Raw genomic sequence first — 20,368 nt, forward strand, 5'->3', positions numbered from 1 at the left:
ACCATTTTACTACGGAGGAACAACCCATACGACTACGAGATCTCGAAGGAAAAGGACAGCAAGTCAAGGACAAAGTTTAAAATTGCCCAAAGTTCCTCCGAGGTTCTGGAGCGTATGGATACTGTTACTACTAGTTCTATTGACCCCGTTGGTCTCTATTTTCGGCAGTCCCGGTATGAGCCCCCACTCAAGTTGGAATTAAGCTGCGCTATCATTGGCCAGCCCTGGTGAGAGCGGGACCCGGATGAAGCGGAGAACGGGAGATAACGGCCCCGACCACGGATATATTACCATCCGCCCGTAACTTACACACCAACCTCCGGCGCAAAGCGTGTAAACGAATTACCGTCTTGGCCGTCGAAGAGAATCGTCCCCGATGGGGCAATGCGAGATGGTCCATCCAATGGAATTTTGTATTACTCTTCGACTATCCCTAGATTAGGCTAGCGCAACTCGTCTATCAGGCAGACATCGAAGACGACTCAGCCCGGATGAACAGCCTCAGTCTCCCTTACCTTCCAAGTGCCATGATCCATACTTGACCCCATCCTTTTCCTTCCACGTTCTATCTTCTCCGCTATCCGTATTCATTATTCACCTTCCCCCCAAACCCTCCTGTATAGCGTCCGTTTTAGGCCATTCATAAGCCTAGATCTATTCTCGTTGCTTGTTTTCATCGTAAGGGGTGTTGATTGTTTTCACCATAAGCCGCCCGGGGCCTCCCGTCACCCCCTTCTCCCTTCACCTTGAGTCGTGATCCTCGAAATACCATCGTCGGTCAGAACCACAACCCTTGAGCCCCAGTCCTAGTGAGTTCCTCCGACTTTCAGCCCCAGCTCCATCACTTACCCCCTTTCCCTTCTCCTGGACCGTCCCAAAACCAACTAACTCTCTATCTCTTCGAATCAGCCCACCGCCAGCACCGTACGTCATTAGAGCCGCATCAACAGTGTACATTCATCGATCTCCCAAGTTCTTATCCGCAAACATACCGGACAAGTGAGTCACCGCGGCAAGAGGGGTGCGCCATACTCAGTAACGTGCCTTGGACCACTGCTCCGCTACTCGCCCAACATGAATACCATTCGGAATCCAGACGCCATGAAGTCTCAAAACCCTCGCCGGGGACGTCATGTTTCACGACCTCCATCGCTCGCCTCCACAGCAGACGTTCATGCATCGCGCTCGCGCTATCAGTTGAAGAAGAATCAAACATTTCACTCGAAAAGCCCCTCTTCGTCCGATGATGAGGATCCCCTCGCGGACCTAGCCTGCTCACCTCGTCGCTCCTCGACCTCCCCTGCCGCCCTTCAAGCCATTCTCGCCGGTCAGCAACGTATGAGCAAACTTTTGAGTCGCTTCGACCTAGATTCTAGCGACTCAGCGCCTCGACAAGAGCGCGACGGCCTTCCAGTTCCCAGGGGTTATCTTGAAATTCACCTCGAGCGCTCACAATCCGGCAAAGGAGATTCCTTCCATCACGATCTACGCAGAGGCCCCTCGAGGAAGGATTCGCAGACCAAGGTCAGGAAGGTGCACTGCCACCATTCTGATAGTGGTCTAGGAACATCAATCAGCAGCTGTGAGACCGCATCCGCACGCCAAGGTGAGCTATCATTGCTACAGGCTCCTGACATGCATTATAATCTAATTTTGCCTGCAGCCAAAGAGAGCCGCTCAAAGACAGTCACGCGCACACAGTCGGCTATCACTAGCTCTTTAATGGCTGTTGAGCCGGAATCTGCTTCGAAGCATAATCTCAGCCTCAGCGCAAGCGAGGAGATTGAAAAGCGAATCCTCACCCCCCTACTCGGGCAGGAGTTTTGCAAGCCCTTCCATCACCTTGTCGAGAGCGCTCGCGAGCAGATCGAGAAGAAGCAGATTGGTACTCTTCGTGATCTTGAGAAGTCTCTCCTCCACGGAGCTGCTGTAAGCACAATTCGAACTCTAGCATCAATTTGCATGCCACTTACAAATTCGCAGGACGTGGAAGCGGAGGTTGGCTCTTACTACCAGTTCTGCAGTTCTACTATCTTGTGTCTGAGTGAGACGTACACTCACCTGGACCCCCGGGACCTGTGTATCCCTACGGATAAGAGCTACAGCAACTCGTACTTTCTCGACCTCACTGCCCAGGTCCACCGTTTCAAGGCCATGCGGGACGAGGCTCGCAAGAACAAGAAAGAGGCATCGTATGTTTACCCCCTACACAATAGGCAGAGACCAGAAACTGACCAGTTCAGTGAGCTCAAATTGACCCTGGAGGGCGGCATGAGCCAAACTGGACGTCCTCTTGAGCTCGTCGCACAAAAGGAAGGCCAGGCGGTCTCTATGCAGACTGGTGAGGCTTATGATGCCCACGCTCCACCCTTGGTGAAGCGTACACTTAGTCTGAATGAAGCGGACGAGGGAGCTAGGCGGTCTATGGCTCGTCGCAAGAAGAACGCTCCCCCCATGAACATCAACACCAAGTGCTCTCACTGTGACAAGATCTTCCAGAGACCTTGTGATTTGACGTAAGTATTCGTGTGGAGTCAATTTATACGGCTACTGACGGTTCTACAGGAAACATGAGAAAACGCACTCGCGTCCATTCAAGTGCCCCTTTGAAGGATGCAAGTACCACGAACTTGGATGGCCTACCGAGAAGGAGAACGAGCGTCACGTCAACGATCGTCATTCGACCACTCCCCGCATGTACGCCTGCACGTTCAACGGCTGCGCATACAAATCGAAGAGAGAGAGTAACTGCAAGCAGCACATGGAGAAGGCTCACGGTTGGAACTATGTGCGTGCCAAGAACAATGGACGCAATGCTAAGCGGCGGGCTACTTCGGCTCGCGCCAGTCCAGCTGAAGACAGCACGGCTCATTCAAGCCCACTGCACATGAGCCCTGACCAAGTCAGCCCTGTTCAGCTGGCCCCCGCTCAGTTGGCTTCTCTCCAAATGGCTTCGGATATCAGCTCTTTGCAGATGACTCCGGACCAGGTCAACTTGCTGCAGATGAATGCTGACCATATGAGCCCTCTCCAACTGAGCCCGGACCATATGAGTCCACTCCAAATGACCCCCGACCGTGCCAGCCCTGCCGAAATGCTCTCCCTTCAGATGAGCCCGGATCAGGGCAGCTCGGTTCAAATGAGCCCACCCCAAGTCAGTCCCGCTCAGCTCAGCACACCGGCAACGGGCCCTCTCCAATCCCCGGGATTTGTCAACAACTATTCGCAAAACCCGATGTTGCCGCTGCAGGACCCGTACTCCCAGCTGAAGCACGAAGACTGCGTCTTGTATACCGACAATGACTTTGCCCCTCTCAAGGGAACGACAGACTTTTTCGAGGACGCCTCCTTCGGGTACGGTGAGCATATGTACCAGCCTGGCCAGATGGACTTTAGCTCCATTGGAGCTTTTTACGATGACTCCATCATGAACAGCATGCTCTTCGACACTGCTGCCAATGGCAACAACAACAACAACTTTCCGGATGAGAGCATGTACATGTTCAACCAAACGCAGATGCCACCGTTTTAGGTAGCTCACTTGTGCTGCAGATGAAATGTCGAGTCTGTTTGGATTTGTTTTCGGACACTCGTTTCAATTGGCGTTGGTTTTTTTTTAGCGGATTTAAGGACTGGGAACTCAGATTTACTAAAAGAATGGCCACTCTTTACCCACAAGGCTGCACTAGTAGCCTATGTTTATTCTACATTTCTACCATTCGAGTTGTATGTATCATTCAAGGATAGATTGCCCTCTCACTAGTCACGACCATAGTCGAGAGCCTTCAGAAGCGCAACATCCTTTTTCATCACGGTTGGACCATTCATTCTTTTGCCTGTTGCCTTGATGACGGCACAGTGCAGGCTGAGCTACATGTTATGGGACTTTGGACGAAAGCGAATCTTGTTTCAATTTTACGAGTTATTCATCTAAACTGGTATTTCCATTCAGACCATCCACTGGAGTAGGCTTTCTATGCTGCCTTGTAGACCTAGTGTTTGTGATCATTAAACATACTATACATACTGTGAAACCCTGCTTAGACTCGCTCGAGAGGTCTCTGTGCGGTATAGTCAACGCATATGACTTCAAACAGCATATGTTAATGATTCAGATCATGTAGGCATGTATTCCAAGTATACGAGGTGAACACAACACCTTTATCATCAGCCAGTCGTCAGTCACCTGTCTCAGCAATGTCGTCCCATAGCTTCACCTCAAAGTACCCTAGTTCATTTGGTAGGAATAATTACTTACACCAACCAGACCTTAGATAACATACATTTGAGATACCACTTGCCCAGCTCACGCGAGTTGCCATAGTCCAGTATATCCTTTTCAACAGCGAAGAAATGCCAAAATATGGCAGGCGTAGTAAAATTGTTTTCGAAGCACTTTGCTACCTGGTCGGTTCGTCATTATTGGCCATACTGAAGCGCCTTGATAGGAAACAGTGTCTTCGGCATCGGACTGTGTTTGAAGGTATACTTGGGATACACAATATAGTCACTGTCATTTCCACTACTTGTATCACAAGCAGAATCGATGTGGACTTGGAATATGCAATAATTGGTGAAAGAGATGCAATATCGAGCAGGAAACGACCATGACTATTCCATCTCAGATTGATAGGAACCTTATAACCTAGATCCTTGCGAGAGTGATCAATTCTCCGTCCAAAGATTAGCTTCCCTGGAGAACTGCTGCCTCTTTCCACTTCGAGCGGAAAGTGTTTAGCTCTTTCTGCTCTTCTAAAGTAGCCTTCAGATGTCTCTGCTGAAGATCGTGACATTTTAAACCCACCAGCTCTAATTAGAAGTTCAGCTTTGATAAATCCTTTTTCTTGAGAACTCGTCGAAGCCATTATTCCATCAAGGCGGAGCGCGGTTTAATCTCACCTGCTGTTGGATTGGCAATCGTCCTAAGGGCAAACTGGATCTACCTGCGAAGTTAGTCGTGGATGGTTAAGTTTTTTTCTGTAGTTCTATTGTGCCATGTCAATCTGTATGACTAATATGGCATGCCTTGATATAAGTTAGTTATCTCCCTTTTCTTTGATGCTTGATCTAGACTCTTAGCACGGGGAAGTCCCCGAACAGCCCGTGACATCCGAATCGCAGAGCAGAGATGTTAGCCCTTGCTATAAACCAGGGTGTGTCTTCTTCAATGCGAATATGAGATTACATTGCTGCTAATAGCTATCGGTATGCCAGTCGAAGTCTATCTCCTGATACGCACCAGGAACAGACATCCACCGAGCGTTGATTTGTAGCTCAATAAGTCTGTGGTATCCCCGGTTTGGGAGAACAGCTCCACGCGTAGACCGCAGGGTTGGCCTTTAGCTTCATCGCTAGATGCTGCACTTGAAGCTCGCTCATTAAGATTTATCTTTGTATATTCTCTATCGAATGGCTGCTGGCTTTGACCAGGTATTTGGGCTTCAAGCGTGGTCAGCGATGAATAGAGGTAAGTACTCCATGTTTTCCAGCCACAGTGGGCCCAAGCAACTTCACGAATAACGCCATGAGTTTCCTCTTTGGATGGAATTTACTAAAAGGTATAATCTCGCTTCGACATTTTCGAGATGCCTTTGTGCGCCTTTTTGAGCTTCTTCATCTCCAGGCGGTTGCTTATGCGGGAACCAGGCCTTGAGAAACTCCCGGCGAGAAAAACGGCCTTGTGGATAACCTATGTGAGTCGTCAACTTTGATGTCAGATATCATAATGTAGCTTCTCTTCTTGAAGGGCACAACCCACTTGAGTGGTTCTTTCGACTCCGAGCAGAAGAGGAGTATTAGTTTCCTGATCCAATATAGTAAGTAAAGGGGGCAAAGAGGTTTCTGCATCTGCTTCAGATACTACCCGGACGCATGTTTGCAGGTAGCCGGGTTCGACAGCAAATACTAGACTATGCTAGTGCTTATATAGAAGAGTGACATAGGCATCTTGAACTATATTGCCAGGATTGATGGCAATACCTGGATACCTGCACACGTCACTTTTATGAAGCAGCGGCTATTACGACTTATGAGACAACGATAATTTTGTAACTCATTTGTGAGCTTCCATGCTTTATCTGAAGTAGCGTTCGAGGAGCGCCGCATACTCCGGCTTCAAAGGACGAGGATGCACGCGAGCCGACTCGGCATTGTGCTCCAGTTGCAAGTTATCACGACGATCAGCAAGGTTCCAGGGCGCAAGCGCGTTTACCTGGGCCTGCGACGGGTCTTCGGGCAAACTGAAGAGCTGAAGAACGTGGTAAACACGATCGAAAGGGTTGGTCGGAGAAGACGACATAATGACGAAGCACCAACACAAGACGAGGCGCAAGAGGTTACGCGGCAACTGGGACGGGAACAGGCACAATATTGTCAGATAATTAATAAGGCATGAGGTCAAATTGTACGGCTAGTAAGCACCATTTGCTGTTCCTAGAGTGAAGTCTTTGATACTCGGGTAAGTTCTTAGGCCAACGAAACATAGAAAAACCAGACCGGCCTTCATATCACGCAACAATGTTCATCTCTTCCAACCCCCCGAGTTGAACGACTTTCCCAAGATTACTTGGGTCTTCCGAAAGTCACGTTCGCTTCAAGGCTTTGTTGACTGGGAGCCATTCAGTCAGGAACAGACATGAGGAGAAGCTCGATCTTTAGCTCCCGACAGCAGGGCCAATGTCTGTCATAGATCGGGGCAATCCTGCGTGTCCTCAGCATCGGATAGAATTCGGTCATTGTTATGCGTACCCGGTCACTATATACCAGATTAATTATCAGGGCAAGCGACAAGCAGAAGTTCAAGCTTGCAGAGCTTGTCTGCTTCCAATCGCCAGTCTCTATTGCTTGTGGTCCATTCTTTAAGTGCAACATAGCCTGCCGAACAGCAGTTGAAGTTATAGAGTGAGTGACTTTTTAACAACTTGCATGGGTAAAGACGAGTTTTCCTGTTGTCTTGTTGGTATACTAGGGCTCTGTTACCTGTTGACCCTGTATGGTTACTATACGTCAGCAGGCATATCCTGCTTCATAACATTTAGGTTGTCGCTGTCATTGTATGCTAGTCTGCAATCGCAAGTGGTCTCTTAAAGCGAGCCAACTGCTTCCAGGAGTGTTTTTTGGGTGTTATTCCACAGTCACCTCTGGAGACAGTCGATAGGAGTTCAACTTACTCCTACTTGTAGTTCTCGTCAAGGCGCACCATGCACCAACCCTTTCGCGTTGAGTCTGCTCCGAACTTGGCATATAGCAGGTGGAGGGAAGAATGATGATGACAGTGTAATACCCCGACATACTACCTTTTGTTCGTAGCGCTGTCCCTGTATCTTCGAGGTAAAACATTTCCCGCATGGATCAATGATCTGGACCCATCCACTGCATTCGAGCCCTAAAACGCAGGGCGTACAATGCTCCTTTTTTGCTGATGTTTTTCATATACTGGTGGAATAGTGACAGGGCTTCGCCGAAGAATTAATTGACTGGAGTTGAATTTGAGTGGGATAGACACCAGCGCATGTCATTCCTGGTCCGACAACCTACCCACTTAGAAAGGCGACGTGCTGCATAATGGAAAGTATCGCATCCTAGAAACCTCCTGGGCCCTTGTTAGTGCAAACTCAATGTGCAGTAATGGTTAGCCAGCTTGTAGAATACTAGTTGAGTTTCCTGCCTTGTCTCCGCAGGTAAGCTTATTCATTATCATGGCTTCTCAGAAAGAGCCTTGAACTCAAATTTAGCAGGCTATACATATCTTCCTCGTCTGTCATGCGGTAGTAGACCTGAAGCCTAGCCATGATGACATAGCTTCTCATTCGACCCACAGTGTCTGGTGCTCTAGATTAGCTCTTGGGTGAAGCTTTCTCCTGTCAGTTGTCCCTAGTGAAAGTAGCTTCTATCAATATAGATGCGGCCGCTGATTTCTGTAAATGCATGCGTATTGGGGTCCGCATCATTGCATTGATGGGGCAAAAAAGTGACAGCCTGATGGTTCTTGTAAGGCGGCATATTCGATATCGTCAAGTATTGCTGAAGAGCCGTGTCTCAGCCAACTATCGGCCTGCAACGCCCCGAAATGAATTTGTGCTGGTAGTACACATTCAGTGCAACTACAGGGTAGGCCTCGTTCAATGAGAAGTTTAATAAGAAAGTCCTCGTGGGATTTAGGGCATTATATTTTGCATTACGACTGTAGACTTATTGAGCAGGGCGCCAATGCGCTTTGTTGTCCTCCACCATGGCCTCGATTGAAGAGAACATATAGAATGAAAGATATAATGGAGATTGAAATGATCTCTGCAAAGTGTTGTTTTCATAGATACGACTATCAGTATGATCAGGTAAACTTTTCATGATCTTGGGTCATTCATGGAATTCAAGCCACTATTTAGGATCAGGTTCCATAGTCCTGAATCATCAAGCACAGCACTAGATCATACTAGCTTTGCTGTGATCAGATTACAAAAGACAGGTTTGCTTTCTTCATAGGGTACGTTAGTTGATCAAAGCTTGTCTATCACTAATGAAACCAGTAGGAAAGTCCAGTCCATATAAAATGCCTGCAGAGGATATGACCAACCAGGAAGATGGAGAAGAGTAGAAGAGAAGAGAAGAGCGAGGGAAAGTTGTAAATTTATAGGCAAACGCCAGATCACTAATTCACCCATAAATGGCACAGTGACTGTGGCAGTGGTGGGTGGGAGTGACAAGCCCCAGTCACCTTCACTTGTTCCACCTTCAGCCTCATTCAACCAGGCCTCTCCCCATTCAATCTATCTCTCCCATCTCCATCTCCTGTCCTTATTCATAGTGCATCTACTTACTATCTATCCATTCATCGTATCCAAATATCATCAACACTAGAATCACGATGTCCAACGCACCCATGCCAAACCTATCAGAAGAATCCAGTTTCTACGGCTTGTACTCCCCTCCACGCAAACGAACCCACCAACTAACCAACCCCACAGGTTCGGAGGAAGAGACAGCACGTCTGGAAGAGGAAGTGTCCAAATTCGACACAGACAACTACTGGACAAACATCCATCCCCATTCCTACAATACTATCAAGCAAAACGTCCTTGCAGCCCGAGGAGCCATGGCCTCATCGTCATCCGATGCATCAGATGCACCCGAGCCCATGGACCTCACCTCCAGCGAACCCCCATCAACCCCGATCCCGACCCACGACTTCGACGTCCCTATTTCAAGCACAGACACCACCCCAATCAGACACAACCGCCCCTCACCCAACGAACCTATCTCATCTTTCCTCGCCCGTCTACGGCCCTCATCTACCCTCTCCACATCCCCCACAGGGTCCTGGATATACATATCCAGTTACAGTTATCAGAACCCCCAAGCGGACATTAAGAAGCTTGTGAAAGATGGTACAGCCGAGCTACGCGCGCACGAGGACAAGATCTCCCAGGTGTGTGCCGAACACGCTAAGAAGCCGAAGAAGACGCAGACGCCTGCTGCGCTGACGCGCGAACTCACCAAGCGTCGTGTAGATTTGGAGAGGTCGCTGTTCGCTCTGGCGAGGGAAACGGGTGTGGTTTCGGGTAAGTGGATGTTGTTTGTTTCACCAGCGAAGGTGGATGAGGTGTGGGGGGTAGTCGCGGAGGCTACGGCGAAGGGGGAGTTGGGGTTCGGGGCTAAGGTGGCTACTGCTGCTGCTGGTGATGGAGGTTCAAACAAGACGAGGTTGATTTGTATCTATACGAAGAACTATGAGGATAGAGCTGATGTGGAGAGGGTTTTGAGGAAGATGGCGGAATTGGAGTTGGTGGATTTGGATGGACGGCCGATTTATTATAAGTGTGATGCGTATACGCATTTGGATATTAAAGGGGGGAATGTGTGGGGATTGAGGGCGAGTATGTACTCGAGTCGGGATTTTGGGAAGAAGTAACTAGATTGTGATATTGGGTTTGGGGTTGTGCTTGGTGTCTTGGACATTTGATGTGTGCTTGGATATGACATGATGTGAACCGTGGTATGTATGCATGTTGTGGGTATATCGTTTCATTAATCTATATTGCTTTCTCAGTGACTTGGAGACGATAGGTAGTAGCTCAGAGACCGGCTCGAGCTGTGTAGACGGCCTTGATGGATGAGACACATGTGTGTTGGTCTGGAGGTGGCTCATAGGTGATAGCACGGCGCCCTCTTGTGCCATGCTGAGGCCCATTTTATGAATCCAACTTGAAGATGACCCTTCAACTGGACATGGGTGCACCATAGTGACTTCCACGAGGCGACTCTCACGCATTATGGGGGATATCAAATCCGTCCCCGACCTTTGTGCAGTGCCTTTGATGAATCCTCAGATAAAGATCCTCCCAACTCAAGCTTCCCTCCCCTCCATAACCTTCTCACAAGCCTCCCTAACCTCCTTAACCCCCTTCACCCCCTCCCACTTATCCAACAACTTCTTGACCTCACTCCAATCCCCCTCCGCCTCATCCTTCTTCCCCTCCTCCAACAACTTATCCAACCTCCCCGGCGCCGCAAGCACCCACTTCACCGTCCCCTTCTCAGCCCTCCTCCTCTCCACCCCCTCACTCTCCCTAACCTCTTTCATCCTCCTCTGCTGCTCCTCCCCCTCCTGAATCAAACCCCCAGCAGTCTCCGCCACAAACGCAATCGCGGGCCCCAGCGTCTTCGTCATCGTCAACGGCGCGCCCCGATCATCCATCGTCCTTCTCATCTTCCCAATCGTCTCAACAGCCCTGATCAACTTCGAGTAATTATCATACACTAATGCTTTGCGCTCACTGTCCAACGTGCGGATATCCCCGACAAGCGTATTCTCCGCTTTCAGGACCGTCGATAGCGACGACGAAGCGAGGAGCTGGTTGACGTAGCGTTGCGGGTCGAAGTCCGGGCTATCGAGCTCGGTTCCTGTTGTGGAGAGTATGGATGGGCCGCCGGCACCGCTACTGCTGCTGGAGATGTCGCCTGCGTCGGTGTGGCGCGGGATGCTGCGTGAGCGGCGCCCGTCATTGTTGGGATCGGCTGCGGAGGAGGGTTTGAGGTTGTAGTAGTCGCGGAGGGCGGCGCGGTTGCGGCGGGGGTGTAAGGAGGGGGAGACGGCGCGGGCGGTGGATGGAGTGGAGGAGGCGCTGAGGTTGTTGAGGTTGTAGTTGGTGTTGAGGGTGTCGAGGGAGGGTCGGTGCGAGGATGTTGGTGTTGGAGAGTGGGCGCGGGATGAGGCGATTGAGGGGCGGGGGGAGGAGAGGGTGGACATGTCGATTTGAAGATTTCGTGGATGTCAATTTGTCAAAAGGTGAGGTAGAGATATAGGTGCGTATGTATTATGTAGTGATTCGTGAAAGGAGTTTGGAAGGTTTAAAGATCGCCCCGATAAGGAGAGTTGAGGTCCAGCTAGTAACTTCCAGGCTGGTCCGTTCCCCGGATTCGTTCCGCTCCGCATCGGAGCTACGAACAGTAAACTTACATTTTCTACCAGAGCTACTTTCTACATTTCTCCCCAGGACGAAAAAGAAAAAAACCCCTCACAACGATGCACCTTCTTTCTGCTAATAATTGATCTACACTCCCTACTATCGATAGCAATGACCTCCACCCCTCACTCCCAAATAACCACCCACCTCCTCACCACCAAATCCCTCCCCGTCTCCCCCACCTGGCTAACCACCTTCCTCGCCTCAACATCAACATCATCACGCACCATCCCCCTCAGCGCCCTCACCCAAACCGCCCTCTTCCGCATCCTCACCTCCGACATCCGCGACTCCCTCAGCACCACCAACCCCTCCACCCTCCTCCCAGTCGACATCTTCGATCCCACGATCCAAGAGCGCCGTCTGAACGGCCCCATCCCACTCCAAGTCCTCGACATCGAAGACATCGGCACGAGTCTCTGGAGCCAGGTGGAGGCCATTGAGCGCGTGGAAAGGGGGGAGGCGATACGGGGGAGGGAGATCGTGAGGACGGTGAATGTGGGGGAGGATAGTGAGGCTGCTGCTGCTGCTGCGGAGAATAATAATAATAATGCTGCAGCAGGTGGGGATGGTGGAGGTGATAGTAATGGACCGCATCGGTTGATACTGCAGGATGCGACGGGGACGAGGGCCGTCGGGGTGGAGTTTGCTAGGGTCAATGGGATTGGGTTGGGGAAGTTGGCTATTGGGGCGAAGGTCGTCGTGAGGGATGTTACGGTTGCGAGGGGGTTGGTGATGCTTACGCCGGAGTCCTGTGTGGTGTTGGGAGGGAAGATTGAGGGGTTGGATGTGCAGTGGAGGGAGGGGAGGAAGGAGAGGTTGTTGGCGAGGATTAATGGGGGGGTGTAGACTGGGTCTATTATGTGGTAGGTTGGTTTCCTTTATTGTTAGGGATGTGGATGATGGAGTGTGTCTAATGCTTGTATGCATCTATACTAACATGTGTATGTGTGTGTGTGTGTGTGTGACAGTTAACTAACTACAACACGTCTAGCTGGTCGTTGAGACCGCGTGGTTCAACTCCTCCCATCCAGTCTGCTTCCATGGCGCAACCATGATCGCCCGCAGCGCGTCGCTTGCCTTTCCGGTCTGTGCGTATGCGGCGGAGAGATCGATGGCCTCCAGGTTGCTGCGGGGAGGGACACTCCTCGCTGCCCGTTTGGTCGCCATCTCCGCAGGGTATAGTTCCTGCGTGGTGGACGCTAACTCTACCCAGCCTTGAGGTTCGTACGGCGATCTCATCACCGCTGCTGTGGCCTCGCCGACGCGTCGAACATCCTCGGGTACGCCAGAATTGTCCGTGAATCCAAGGGTCGAGATGGCGGTCAAGAGCTTGATTAGCTTGCCGCGTTCATGAATCTCAATGTCGTCTCTTGTGATCATATTCTGCAGATCGGACTCGACTGCATCGATGGCATCCGCATCAGCGTCAAGGAGTGCAATTGCTCCTAGGAGCGTGACCGCCCCAATGTGGTCGGGGTTCTCCTCGACACAGTCGAATAGTTGCTGGCGTGCCACAGCGCGCTCCTCTTCTCCGCCCTTGGCCCACAGAACCTGTGCCAGGAGGCACACCACCTCCGGAGCGTTGTCCGCTTCCTGAAGGGCGTCCCGGAACATGTCAATCGCGTTGTCCATCGACTTCATGTAGTAGTGTGCTAGACCGGCTGTCAAATGGGCCGACAGGCGCAATTTGCGGTTTGTCTCTGGGTCAAACTTCTCGGCATCTTCCTCTCCGGACAGCATAAGAGCTGTCTCTGCCTTCTCAGCAGCTTCTTCGAAGTCGTGGCGCGCAAGCAGAACACGAGCAATGTCTGCATTGGCCTGTGCATATCGGGAAAGGGATGATGCGGATTCTGTGACTTCGTATTCACTTTCCATGCCTGCGCAAACTAACCGCAGACTAGCTTCAGCGTCGGTGTGTTCGCCAATTCTTTCCGCCAAGAGAGCAGAAAGGTGGACGAATGGAAGGTCAGACGGGTCCTGGCTGGAGAGCTGGTGCAGGGCAAAAAATGGCTGAATGAGTTGTGAGATCTCGTTCGACAGCGACGAATCCGACAGGAGGTGGTCAAACAAGCTCATCGTATACTGCTTCTTCGACAAACGGGTCGATGAAGTGGAGATATCAAAGGCATGTTCAAAGAGGCCTCTCGCTTCTTGAGGATCTCCGAACAAGAGAGCCAAGAAGCCTTGACCAACCCAGGCCGGGGAGTAGTCGGGGTCAGTGGACTGTGCCCGGGTGAAAGCCTCATTAGCGAGTTGAATGTCATTGTGGATGAGATAAAGAGTTCCCAGGTTCGTCCAGACTTGAGCGCTCCTGTCGTTGAGGTGAAGACTGCGGACGAATGCATGCTGTGCGACCTTGGGACTCATGCTCGTGGTGACTACTCCCAGGGCGTTCCAGAACTCCGAATTTCCGGCTTCGAGCTCAATAGCTCTCTTGAAGCATCGCATAGCTGCCTTCAAGAGCTTACGTGACTGCTTCTTGTTCTCCGTGTTCAAGATGGTTTGTAAACACCGGTAGGCTCGGTACTCTGCCCAGCCCAGGTTGTACCAGGCGACTGCTTGGGCATGGCTGTCCCGCAGGGAGACCTGAATAGCACGCTTGTATGCCAGGATAGCAGCGTAGAGGCACTGGCTCGTCCGGTTGGCTGTCTCATCGTCCGCTGTTAACGAAGATAGACAGTCATGACCAACATTATCAACTTCTGTCAAGATATCCAGAGCCGTAGGTTCTAGCTGAGTCTCAAGTAGGTCTCGTAGCTCATCAACCGGCAGCCTACCCGTTTTCGACTGGACGTAGGAGAAGAGCGTACAGGCGTCCCCGATTCCTTTCCATAGGTTGAAAACGTCGACCCGTTCCAGAGCAAGCGACTTGGCTACTAGTAGGGCCTTCCGTGCCAGCTCAATACAGTCATTGTAAAGACCCTGGTCCAGACTCTTCCAGGAGCTCTCGGTAAGCGTCTGAAGCAGCGCAATCGCCACGCCAAATTCATTAGGCCGCACCTGCAAGACGTTTTCATATCTCGCGATAGCATCCTCGTACTCGCCGAGCTCTCGCTTGACATTGGCCAGCATGTACCTTGCAAACCAGATCTGCTCCTTGTCGGAAAGGTTGTCCTCGAGCTGCTGTGCGTGCTCAAACGCCTTTGTGGCGGCAATGAATCTGCCAGAGTGGTGGTAGCTCTCGCCTAGACCGACCCACGAATGGTAGTCATTGGGAGAGATTCTGAGAGCTGCCTGGAAAGAGACAATACTCTTAGGGTACTGTTGCTTGTTGATTTGCACTGTGCCCAGAGCTGCGTAGGGCCAGCTGTAGCCTTTGCGCTTCGAGCCTGGGGCAGGCTTAGCCTTCCCTGAATCAACGACACGTTGGGACACGGCTTCGACAAGATCCCATTCCCTCTGATCGGCGAATGTCTTGGCAAGTCGCTCAGCTGCTTCGATCTCTGACGCTGACAGCTCGAATGCCTTATGGAAGCACCTACGTGCTCGGGTCTTGTCCTTCTTGTAGTCCGCATAGTAAAGACCGAGGCTCGTATAGGCAGGAGCAAAATTCATGTTTGACTGGATAGACGCGAGGAAGCTGGCGTATGCTCCAGTCCGGTCTTTGCGCGCTGCCGGCGATGGATCATTCTCCCACTGGCAGTATCCCACTCGATAGAGGATCTCAGCTTTGAATTCTCTATTGTCGGACTCCGCTTCCTGAAGTTCTTCAAGGACGTCTTGCAGTCCCTCCAAGCCAGATGCAATATCGCCGTTGAGTGCCCTACACCACGACAGCTCACCGCGGACTTTGATATTCGTCGGGTCTCGCTCCAGCGCACGCTCCAGGAAATTGACGGCTTCAGGGTAATCCTCGTCAACCTTAAGAATCAGACCAATACCCAACAAGCAGCTCGTGGATTTCGGCTCTCTGCCCAAGATCTCTTCAAAAATTCGCTTAGCTTCGGGGTGATGCCGGGGAGACTGGTAATAAATAAGCGAGTTGGCGAGCATAATGTTGAGTGCATCCGTGGTGTTTTGCAGGCTGATGCCAGTCCTCCTGACAAGGTCCTGCACATTGCGAAGGCCTTTGCGACAGACATCCACCGTGCTGTCGTACTCTTCAAGTGAGAGATACAGTTCGGCCACAACCCGGTGAGCGACGATCGACGCCGAAGATCCTTCAAGGCCTTCCACTATCAAGAGCAGGTTATCCTGGACACCTAGCTCATTGCTCTCGCCATTGTTGTTCTCAGTCTCTTCATCCTTCTTTGCAGCTTCTTTGGGCTCTTTGTCTTTCGGGAACGGTGACAAGTCGCTAGCCAAGAAGCCCTTCAGCAGTTTAGAGAGACCGTCTTCGGGGAAGAATTCAATAAAGTCGTCCAAGAAGTTGCGGTCCCACTCCGAGAAGTTCTGAATATCCTGCCATTCCAGCACGATCTTCCACGCGAGCTCATAAGGGTGCTTGATGATCACCATATCGTGGGCGGCCTGGAAGACCTCTGCTCGCTTGGCGTCCTTTTCATTCGCCGGTAGCACGGAGAGAATGTCGTTCGCTCGCTGTAACAACTTCTCTTCGTAGGTACGCCGAACTTCATCATCATGAGACCAATTGACAATTCCACGGTAAAGCTCCTCTAGCTCGCTCCGTTTGAAGGCCTCCCTCTTGACCTCTAGTGTAACCTGATCAATCTTTGCACCCAGTCGCGTACGTCGTTCACCGATTTCCCTGTTGATAAACTCCTTTTCCTCCGCCTCGGTCATTTCTATCAATCGGAGGTAGGTGTGCGAAGGATGGGGAACTCTCCCCTCGAGGAAATCGTAAAGCGGGCATGATGGCAGGTGTAATTCGAGGGCTTTCTTGTACTGCGACCGAGATCCGTTCTTCTTCGCGAACCCAACGTACTTGTCGACCAAATCTTGGCAGCGGTTTTTGTCATCTCTGCACTTTATTCAGTAATCATTCAGTTTAGAGACAAAGACGGAATGAAAACGCACGATTCGGCATATACTTGACCAAGTCGGAGAACTGCGTCGCGATACGTATCGAGCTTGTGAGCTCCCTGCTTCTCAAAGAGGTTGATGAGTCCCTGCCACGCTGTCTTGTCGTTCTCTTTCACTCGGATTGCCGAAAGATAGGCTCTTTCAGCCTCGGTGTTTTTGTTGAGTTTATCTAAAGCTAGACCAAGGAAGACATTGCTGTAAGATGGTTAGACTGTGAGCAGCGCAATGGGTACCGCGGGGTCGGAGCAACACACGCATGGTAGATCTGAGGGTCTTGCTGTACAATAGCTTTGGCTTTCTCAGCTGCAAGCTCAAAATCCTTTGCGTCGAGTGCTGTTCGCACCGCCTTCAGAGCGGATTTGCTTGACATTCTAGAACAATTGCTTCATGGCCCAGCCTGTCGAGGCGAGATTCTGGATAGACGAAGTGGAGGAGCTGAGCGCCGGTCGAGAAAAGGCGAGCTAGTCTATGTGGGGAAGCCCAAAGCGGGCACGGATCGTATATTCGTATGGTACGTCAGAGGCCCGGTCGCTTTCCCGTTATCTCCAATCACCCGTGATACTCTCTCCGCAGTGATCCTGGATTCACTCTACCTTTGATAGCGGATTCTCCAGGCACCAGGGGAGTTTTTGCGGTGCAGGATTCGCGTCTTATTTAATAAGTGCATCTATTCATGTTCCACATCTGTCTTCACTCTCGTTGACTTTCCCTTTGATGGTTGGACGGTGTGCTCATGCAAGGTTAGCGCGGATCCCCGATCGACACCTCATTCGGTCCCCCGGCTGTCCTGCTGTACACCGTACTGACTGACTCTCAACTCCCAGAATAACCTATCTGTCACCCGACCTGTCTCGTTACCTTAGGCTGTGCTAGATATTCTCCGAGAGGTTGTGGCCGTCGGTGTCTACACCCCTTTTATCATATCTGGAGCGTCAACCCCGTTCGTTGTCGCCTACTACCTACCTTGCCACTGGCAATCATGGGCCCTCTACGGCTTCGCATTGATGGTCGGACTTTCAAGGACTCGCACAATAGAGAGATTACATTAAGAGGAATAAACGTTGCTGGCGAATGCAAATACCCTAAGAACCCTGATACACCGTCCTACATCTCCGATAACTTCTTCGACGCCGATAACGTTTCCTTCGTCGGTCGCCCTTTCTCCCTTGACGACGCTCATACACACTTTGCCAGGCTACGCAAATGGGGTTACAATACTTTGCGGTACATCTTCACATGGGAAGCGATTGAACATGAAGGGCCCGGGAAGTACGATGATGAATGGATAGCATTCACTATTGAGGTCCTGCGGATCGCCAAGCAGTACCAATTCTATGTGTTCCTAGATCCTCATCAGGATGTGGTATGTTCCCAGTCATCATGCTTGCTTGGTGGTATGAAGCCCCTTTGCTGAACAAGCCCAGTGGTCTAGACTATCAGGAGGCTCCGGTGCGCCAGCCTGGACCCTCTATGCGGCAGGCTTGAACCCGCGGACGTTCAAGAAGACCGAAGCTGCCCTTGTTCAAAATACGTATGATGTCCCGGCTGAGTTCCCTAAAATGATCTGGAGTACGAACTACACCCGTCTTGTCTGTCAGACAATGTTTACCCTATTTTGGGGAGGTCGGGACTTTGCTCCGAAAGCGATAATCAACGGCATGAACATACAGGACTATCTGCAAGGCCACTTCATTGCAGCATGTCGATATTTCGCCCAGAAGATTCATGAGGCTGGCGACATTGAAAATGAAGTTGTCATCGGGTGGGAGAGTATGAATGAACCCCATCGTGGACTCATTGGAGTACAGGACATATCCGTGATCCCACCGGAGCAACAACTGCAGCTCGGCACATCGCCCACTGCTTTCCAAGCCATGCTTACTGGCTCGGGGCGAGCATGCGAGCAAACAACCTGGAATTTTGGCAGCTTCGGCCCTCATCAGACTGGCAGAGAACTTGTAGACCCTGAGGGTGAATCTGCATGGCTGCCAGCTGATTATGACGACCACAAATACGGCTGGAAGCGCGATCCCGATTGGAAATTAGGCGAGTGTCTTTGGGCCCAGCATGGGGTTTGGGATCCGTCGACGGACCAACTTCTCCAGAAGGATTACTTTTCCAAAGTGCCGCAGACCGGAGAACCCCTGAATTATGATAGGTTTACCAATACGTATTTTATGGAACACTATCGAGCTTACAGGGATGCTCTCCGAAGCGTGTGGCCGGGGGCCATCATGCTGTGCCAACCGCCGGTCATGGAAATACCCCCGGACTTGAAGGGAACAGCCGATGATGATCCTAACATGATCCATGCGGTACATTATTACGATGGGTTGACACTCTTGACGAAACATTGGTAGGTAACTACTCAAATGTACACAACTAGCGGTGCTGACAGTCACAGGAATCGGCTATACAATGTGGATGTAATCGGTGTTCTTCGAGGGAAATATCTGACTCCGGCATTTGCCGTCAAGATCGGAGAGACAGCCATTCGGAATTGCTTGCGCGACCAACTTAAATTTCTCCGTGATGAAAGTCTCAAGTACATGGGGAACCATCCGTTGATTTTCACGGAGATTGGTATTCCCTATGACATGGACGACAAACATGCTTATAAAACCGGCGATTATAGCAGCCAAGTTAGTGCGATGGATGCGAACCACTTTGCCCTAGAAGGAAGCACGGGCAATGGCTTCACGCTGTGGCTCTACACCACCACGGTAAGCATTGCCGCCTGACCGTCTGGAAGAGGATCTTGGTCTAACAAGTTACTTTCAATGTTTCACAGAACAACCACGAGTGGGGCGACAACTGGAACGGCGAAGATCTGTCCATCTACTCCCTCGATGATCTGGAGCTGCCAAGTGGCAAGCTTCTGGCACTGGAGGGTGAATCCCGAACGGACCCCGACCCTCGTTCACCCGCCTACTCGGAGAGTCAAGGCAACCCAGAGCATCATCAGGTTGGACCCGGTAATTTGAAGGATGCACTGGCCACACCGTCCATCACATCAGAATACACCCAGTCCAACGCAGATAAATTGGGCTTCCGAGCTGGAGAGGCATTCATCCGACCCAGCCCAATCTACACCTATGGAGATGTCTCGAAGTATGTTTTTGACCTTCGGAACTGCACATTCACCCTCTCGCTGGTCGGCAGCAAGCGAGTCCTGGGAGATGAGGTGGCAACGGAGATATACTTGCCGGAGTTTCACTTTCCTGATACACAAACCGTGGTTTCGGTCAGCAGTGGAGAATGGAGCATCGACTACACGGAGATCAACTCAATCAAGGTGCAACGACTCCGCTGGTGGCATATGGAAGGGGAGCAGGATATCAAGATTCAAGGTGTAAAGCGGAAACCCGGCGACCTGAGCAGTGTATCGGCAGATGATCTGAGCTATCTTGAGCAGTGCCAGAAGGGGGGTTGCACGGTGATGTAGATGGCTGGACCATCGCTGTTGCGTCCTAGTATAGCATTTGAGACGACAATTTATATTTTCTCAGATGTTGGGTGGAGTTTCGGTCATACTATAGTTTATGGGTCATACGTATTAGTCTAAGTACGGTAATTGTTTTGCCTGTCTTCTATATAAACTGTCATAGAACATATCAACGGAGGTTGCAGTCATGGTCACTGAGTAGGGAACTGAAGCCTCCTATGGTTTAAGGGGTAAATAAACTCTCCTTTTCTGTATGCCGACGGAGAGGGGAAGTTCCAGGGCTGATCCGGGCCTTATCGATAAGGCCAACCCCGGGAAGCGGTGAAGGGCAGGGCGTGCTGTGAGTGGTGCAAGCCCCTCCCTGACCGCCTAGTCGGTGTGGTGATTGGAGCAGCGGCGCGTGGAAAATTCACAGTGAGCTATTTATGATTGATTATGGTTCACCATTCTATTGTTGTTCCCGATCCTCTTCTTC

General features: G+C 51.0%; 7 protein-coding genes across 7 annotated transcripts; 4 read left to right on the plus strand and 3 right to left on the minus strand.

Moving 5' to 3' along the window:
* Positions 1-1,074: 1,074 nt before the first annotated feature.
* ace1 (putative C2H2 transcription factor (Ace1)) lies at positions 1,075-3,532 on the plus strand (the record flags this gene model as incomplete). The annotated part of the gene is made up of 5 exons (XM_025661847.1): positions 1,075-1,606; positions 1,664-1,929; positions 1,984-2,192; positions 2,244-2,516; positions 2,566-3,532. The coding sequence occupies 5 exons, from the start codon at positions 1,075-1,077 to the stop codon at positions 3,530-3,532; spliced, it is 2,247 nt and encodes a 748-aa protein (XP_025512129.1).
* A 2,099-nt stretch (positions 3,533-5,631) lies between these two features.
* BO85DRAFT_491462 (uncharacterized protein) lies at positions 5,632-6,298 on the minus strand (the record flags this gene model as incomplete). The annotated part of the gene is made up of 2 exons (XM_025663719.1): positions 5,632-5,689; positions 6,108-6,298. The coding sequence occupies 2 exons, from the start codon at positions 6,296-6,298 to the stop codon at positions 5,632-5,634; spliced, it is 249 nt and encodes an 82-aa protein (XP_025512130.1).
* A 2,454-nt stretch (positions 6,299-8,752) lies between these two features.
* Positions 8,753-9,606, plus strand: BO85DRAFT_452576 (DUF1917-domain-containing protein; the record flags this gene model as incomplete). Its single annotated transcript, XM_025660851.1, has 2 exons — positions 8,753-8,912; positions 8,964-9,606. Coding segments are annotated over exons 1-2 (683 nt in total), but the record flags the coding sequence as incomplete, so codon positions are not given.
* Positions 9,607-10,124: 518 nt separating this feature from the next.
* BO85DRAFT_141372 (COG1/VPS51 family protein) lies at positions 10,125-11,359 on the minus strand. The gene is made up of 2 exons (XM_025654076.1): positions 10,523-11,359; positions 10,125-10,399 (listed from the first exon to the last, which is right to left on the minus strand). The coding sequence occupies exons 1-2, from the start codon at positions 11,243-11,245 to the stop codon at positions 10,343-10,345; spliced, it is 780 nt and encodes a 259-aa protein (XP_025512132.1). The 5' UTR covers positions 11,246-11,359; the 3' UTR covers positions 10,125-10,342.
* A 103-nt stretch (positions 11,360-11,462) lies between these two features.
* On the plus strand, positions 11,463-12,381 carry BO85DRAFT_141395 (OB fold domain-containing protein). The gene has a single exon (XM_025654078.1). The coding sequence runs from the start codon at positions 11,574-11,576 to the stop codon at positions 12,309-12,311; it is 738 nt and encodes a 245-aa protein (XP_025512133.1). The 5' UTR covers positions 11,463-11,573; the 3' UTR covers positions 12,312-12,381.
* On the minus strand, positions 12,382-17,192 carry BO85DRAFT_141394 (SKI complex subunit tetratricopeptide repeat protein SKI3). The gene is made up of 3 exons (XM_025654077.1): positions 16,703-17,192; positions 16,443-16,643; positions 12,382-16,386 (listed from the first exon to the last, which is right to left on the minus strand). The coding sequence occupies exons 1-3, from the start codon at positions 16,816-16,818 to the stop codon at positions 12,453-12,455; spliced, it is 4,251 nt and encodes a 1,416-aa protein (XP_025512134.1). The 5' UTR covers positions 16,819-17,192; the 3' UTR covers positions 12,382-12,452.
* Positions 17,004-20,086, plus strand: BO85DRAFT_471410 (sterylglucosidase 1). Its single transcript, XM_025662472.1, has 5 exons — positions 17,004-17,188; positions 17,273-17,811; positions 17,873-18,804; positions 18,853-19,171; positions 19,240-20,086. The coding sequence occupies exons 2-5, from the start codon at positions 17,428-17,430 to the stop codon at positions 19,891-19,893; spliced, it is 2,289 nt and encodes a 762-aa protein (XP_025512135.1). The 5' UTR covers positions 17,004-17,188; positions 17,273-17,427; the 3' UTR covers positions 19,894-20,086.
* Positions 20,087-20,368: the final 282 nt, after the last annotated feature.

This window comes from Aspergillus piperis (genome assembly GCF_003184755.1).
Source record: "Aspergillus piperis CBS 112811 unplaced genomic scaffold BO85scaffold_20, whole genome shotgun sequence".
Classification (NCBI taxonomy): Eukaryota; Fungi; Ascomycota; class Eurotiomycetes; order Eurotiales; family Aspergillaceae; genus Aspergillus; species Aspergillus piperis.

Bases quoted from the DNA above. Each gene is read 5' to 3' on its own strand.
- BO85DRAFT_141372 (XM_025654076.1), bottom strand. From the start codon at position 11,245: ATGTCCACCCTCTCCTCCCCCCGCCCCTCAATCGCCTCATCCCGCGCC. The intron at 10,400-10,522 runs GTGAAGTGGGTG...GAGGGGGTGAAG, and splicing joins GGAGGGCTGAGAAGGGGACG to GGGGTTAAGGAGGTTAGGGA.
- BO85DRAFT_141395 (XM_025654078.1), top strand. From the start codon at position 11,574: ATGACCTCCACCCCTCACTCCCAAATAACCACCCACCTCCTCACCACC.
- BO85DRAFT_141394 (XM_025654077.1), bottom strand. From the start codon at position 16,818: ATGTCAAGCAAATCCGCTCTGAAGGCGGTGCGAACAGCACTCGACGCA. The intron at 16,644-16,702 runs GTGTGTTGCTCC...ACCATCTTACAG, and splicing joins GACCCTCAGATCTACCATGC to CAATGTCTTCCTTGGTCTAG. The intron at 16,387-16,442 runs GTGCGTTTTCAT...AATAAAGTGCAG, and splicing joins GGTCAAGTATATGCCGAATC to AGATGACAAAAACCGCTGCC.
- BO85DRAFT_471410 (XM_025662472.1), top strand. From the start codon at position 17,428: ATGGGCCCTCTACGGCTTCGCATTGATGGTCGGACTTTCAAGGACTCG. The intron at 17,812-17,872 runs GTATGTTCCCAG...GAACAAGCCCAG, and splicing joins TAGATCCTCATCAGGATGTG to TGGTCTAGACTATCAGGAGG. The intron at 18,805-18,852 runs GTAGGTAACTAC...TGACAGTCACAG, and splicing joins ACACTCTTGACGAAACATTG to GAATCGGCTATACAATGTGG.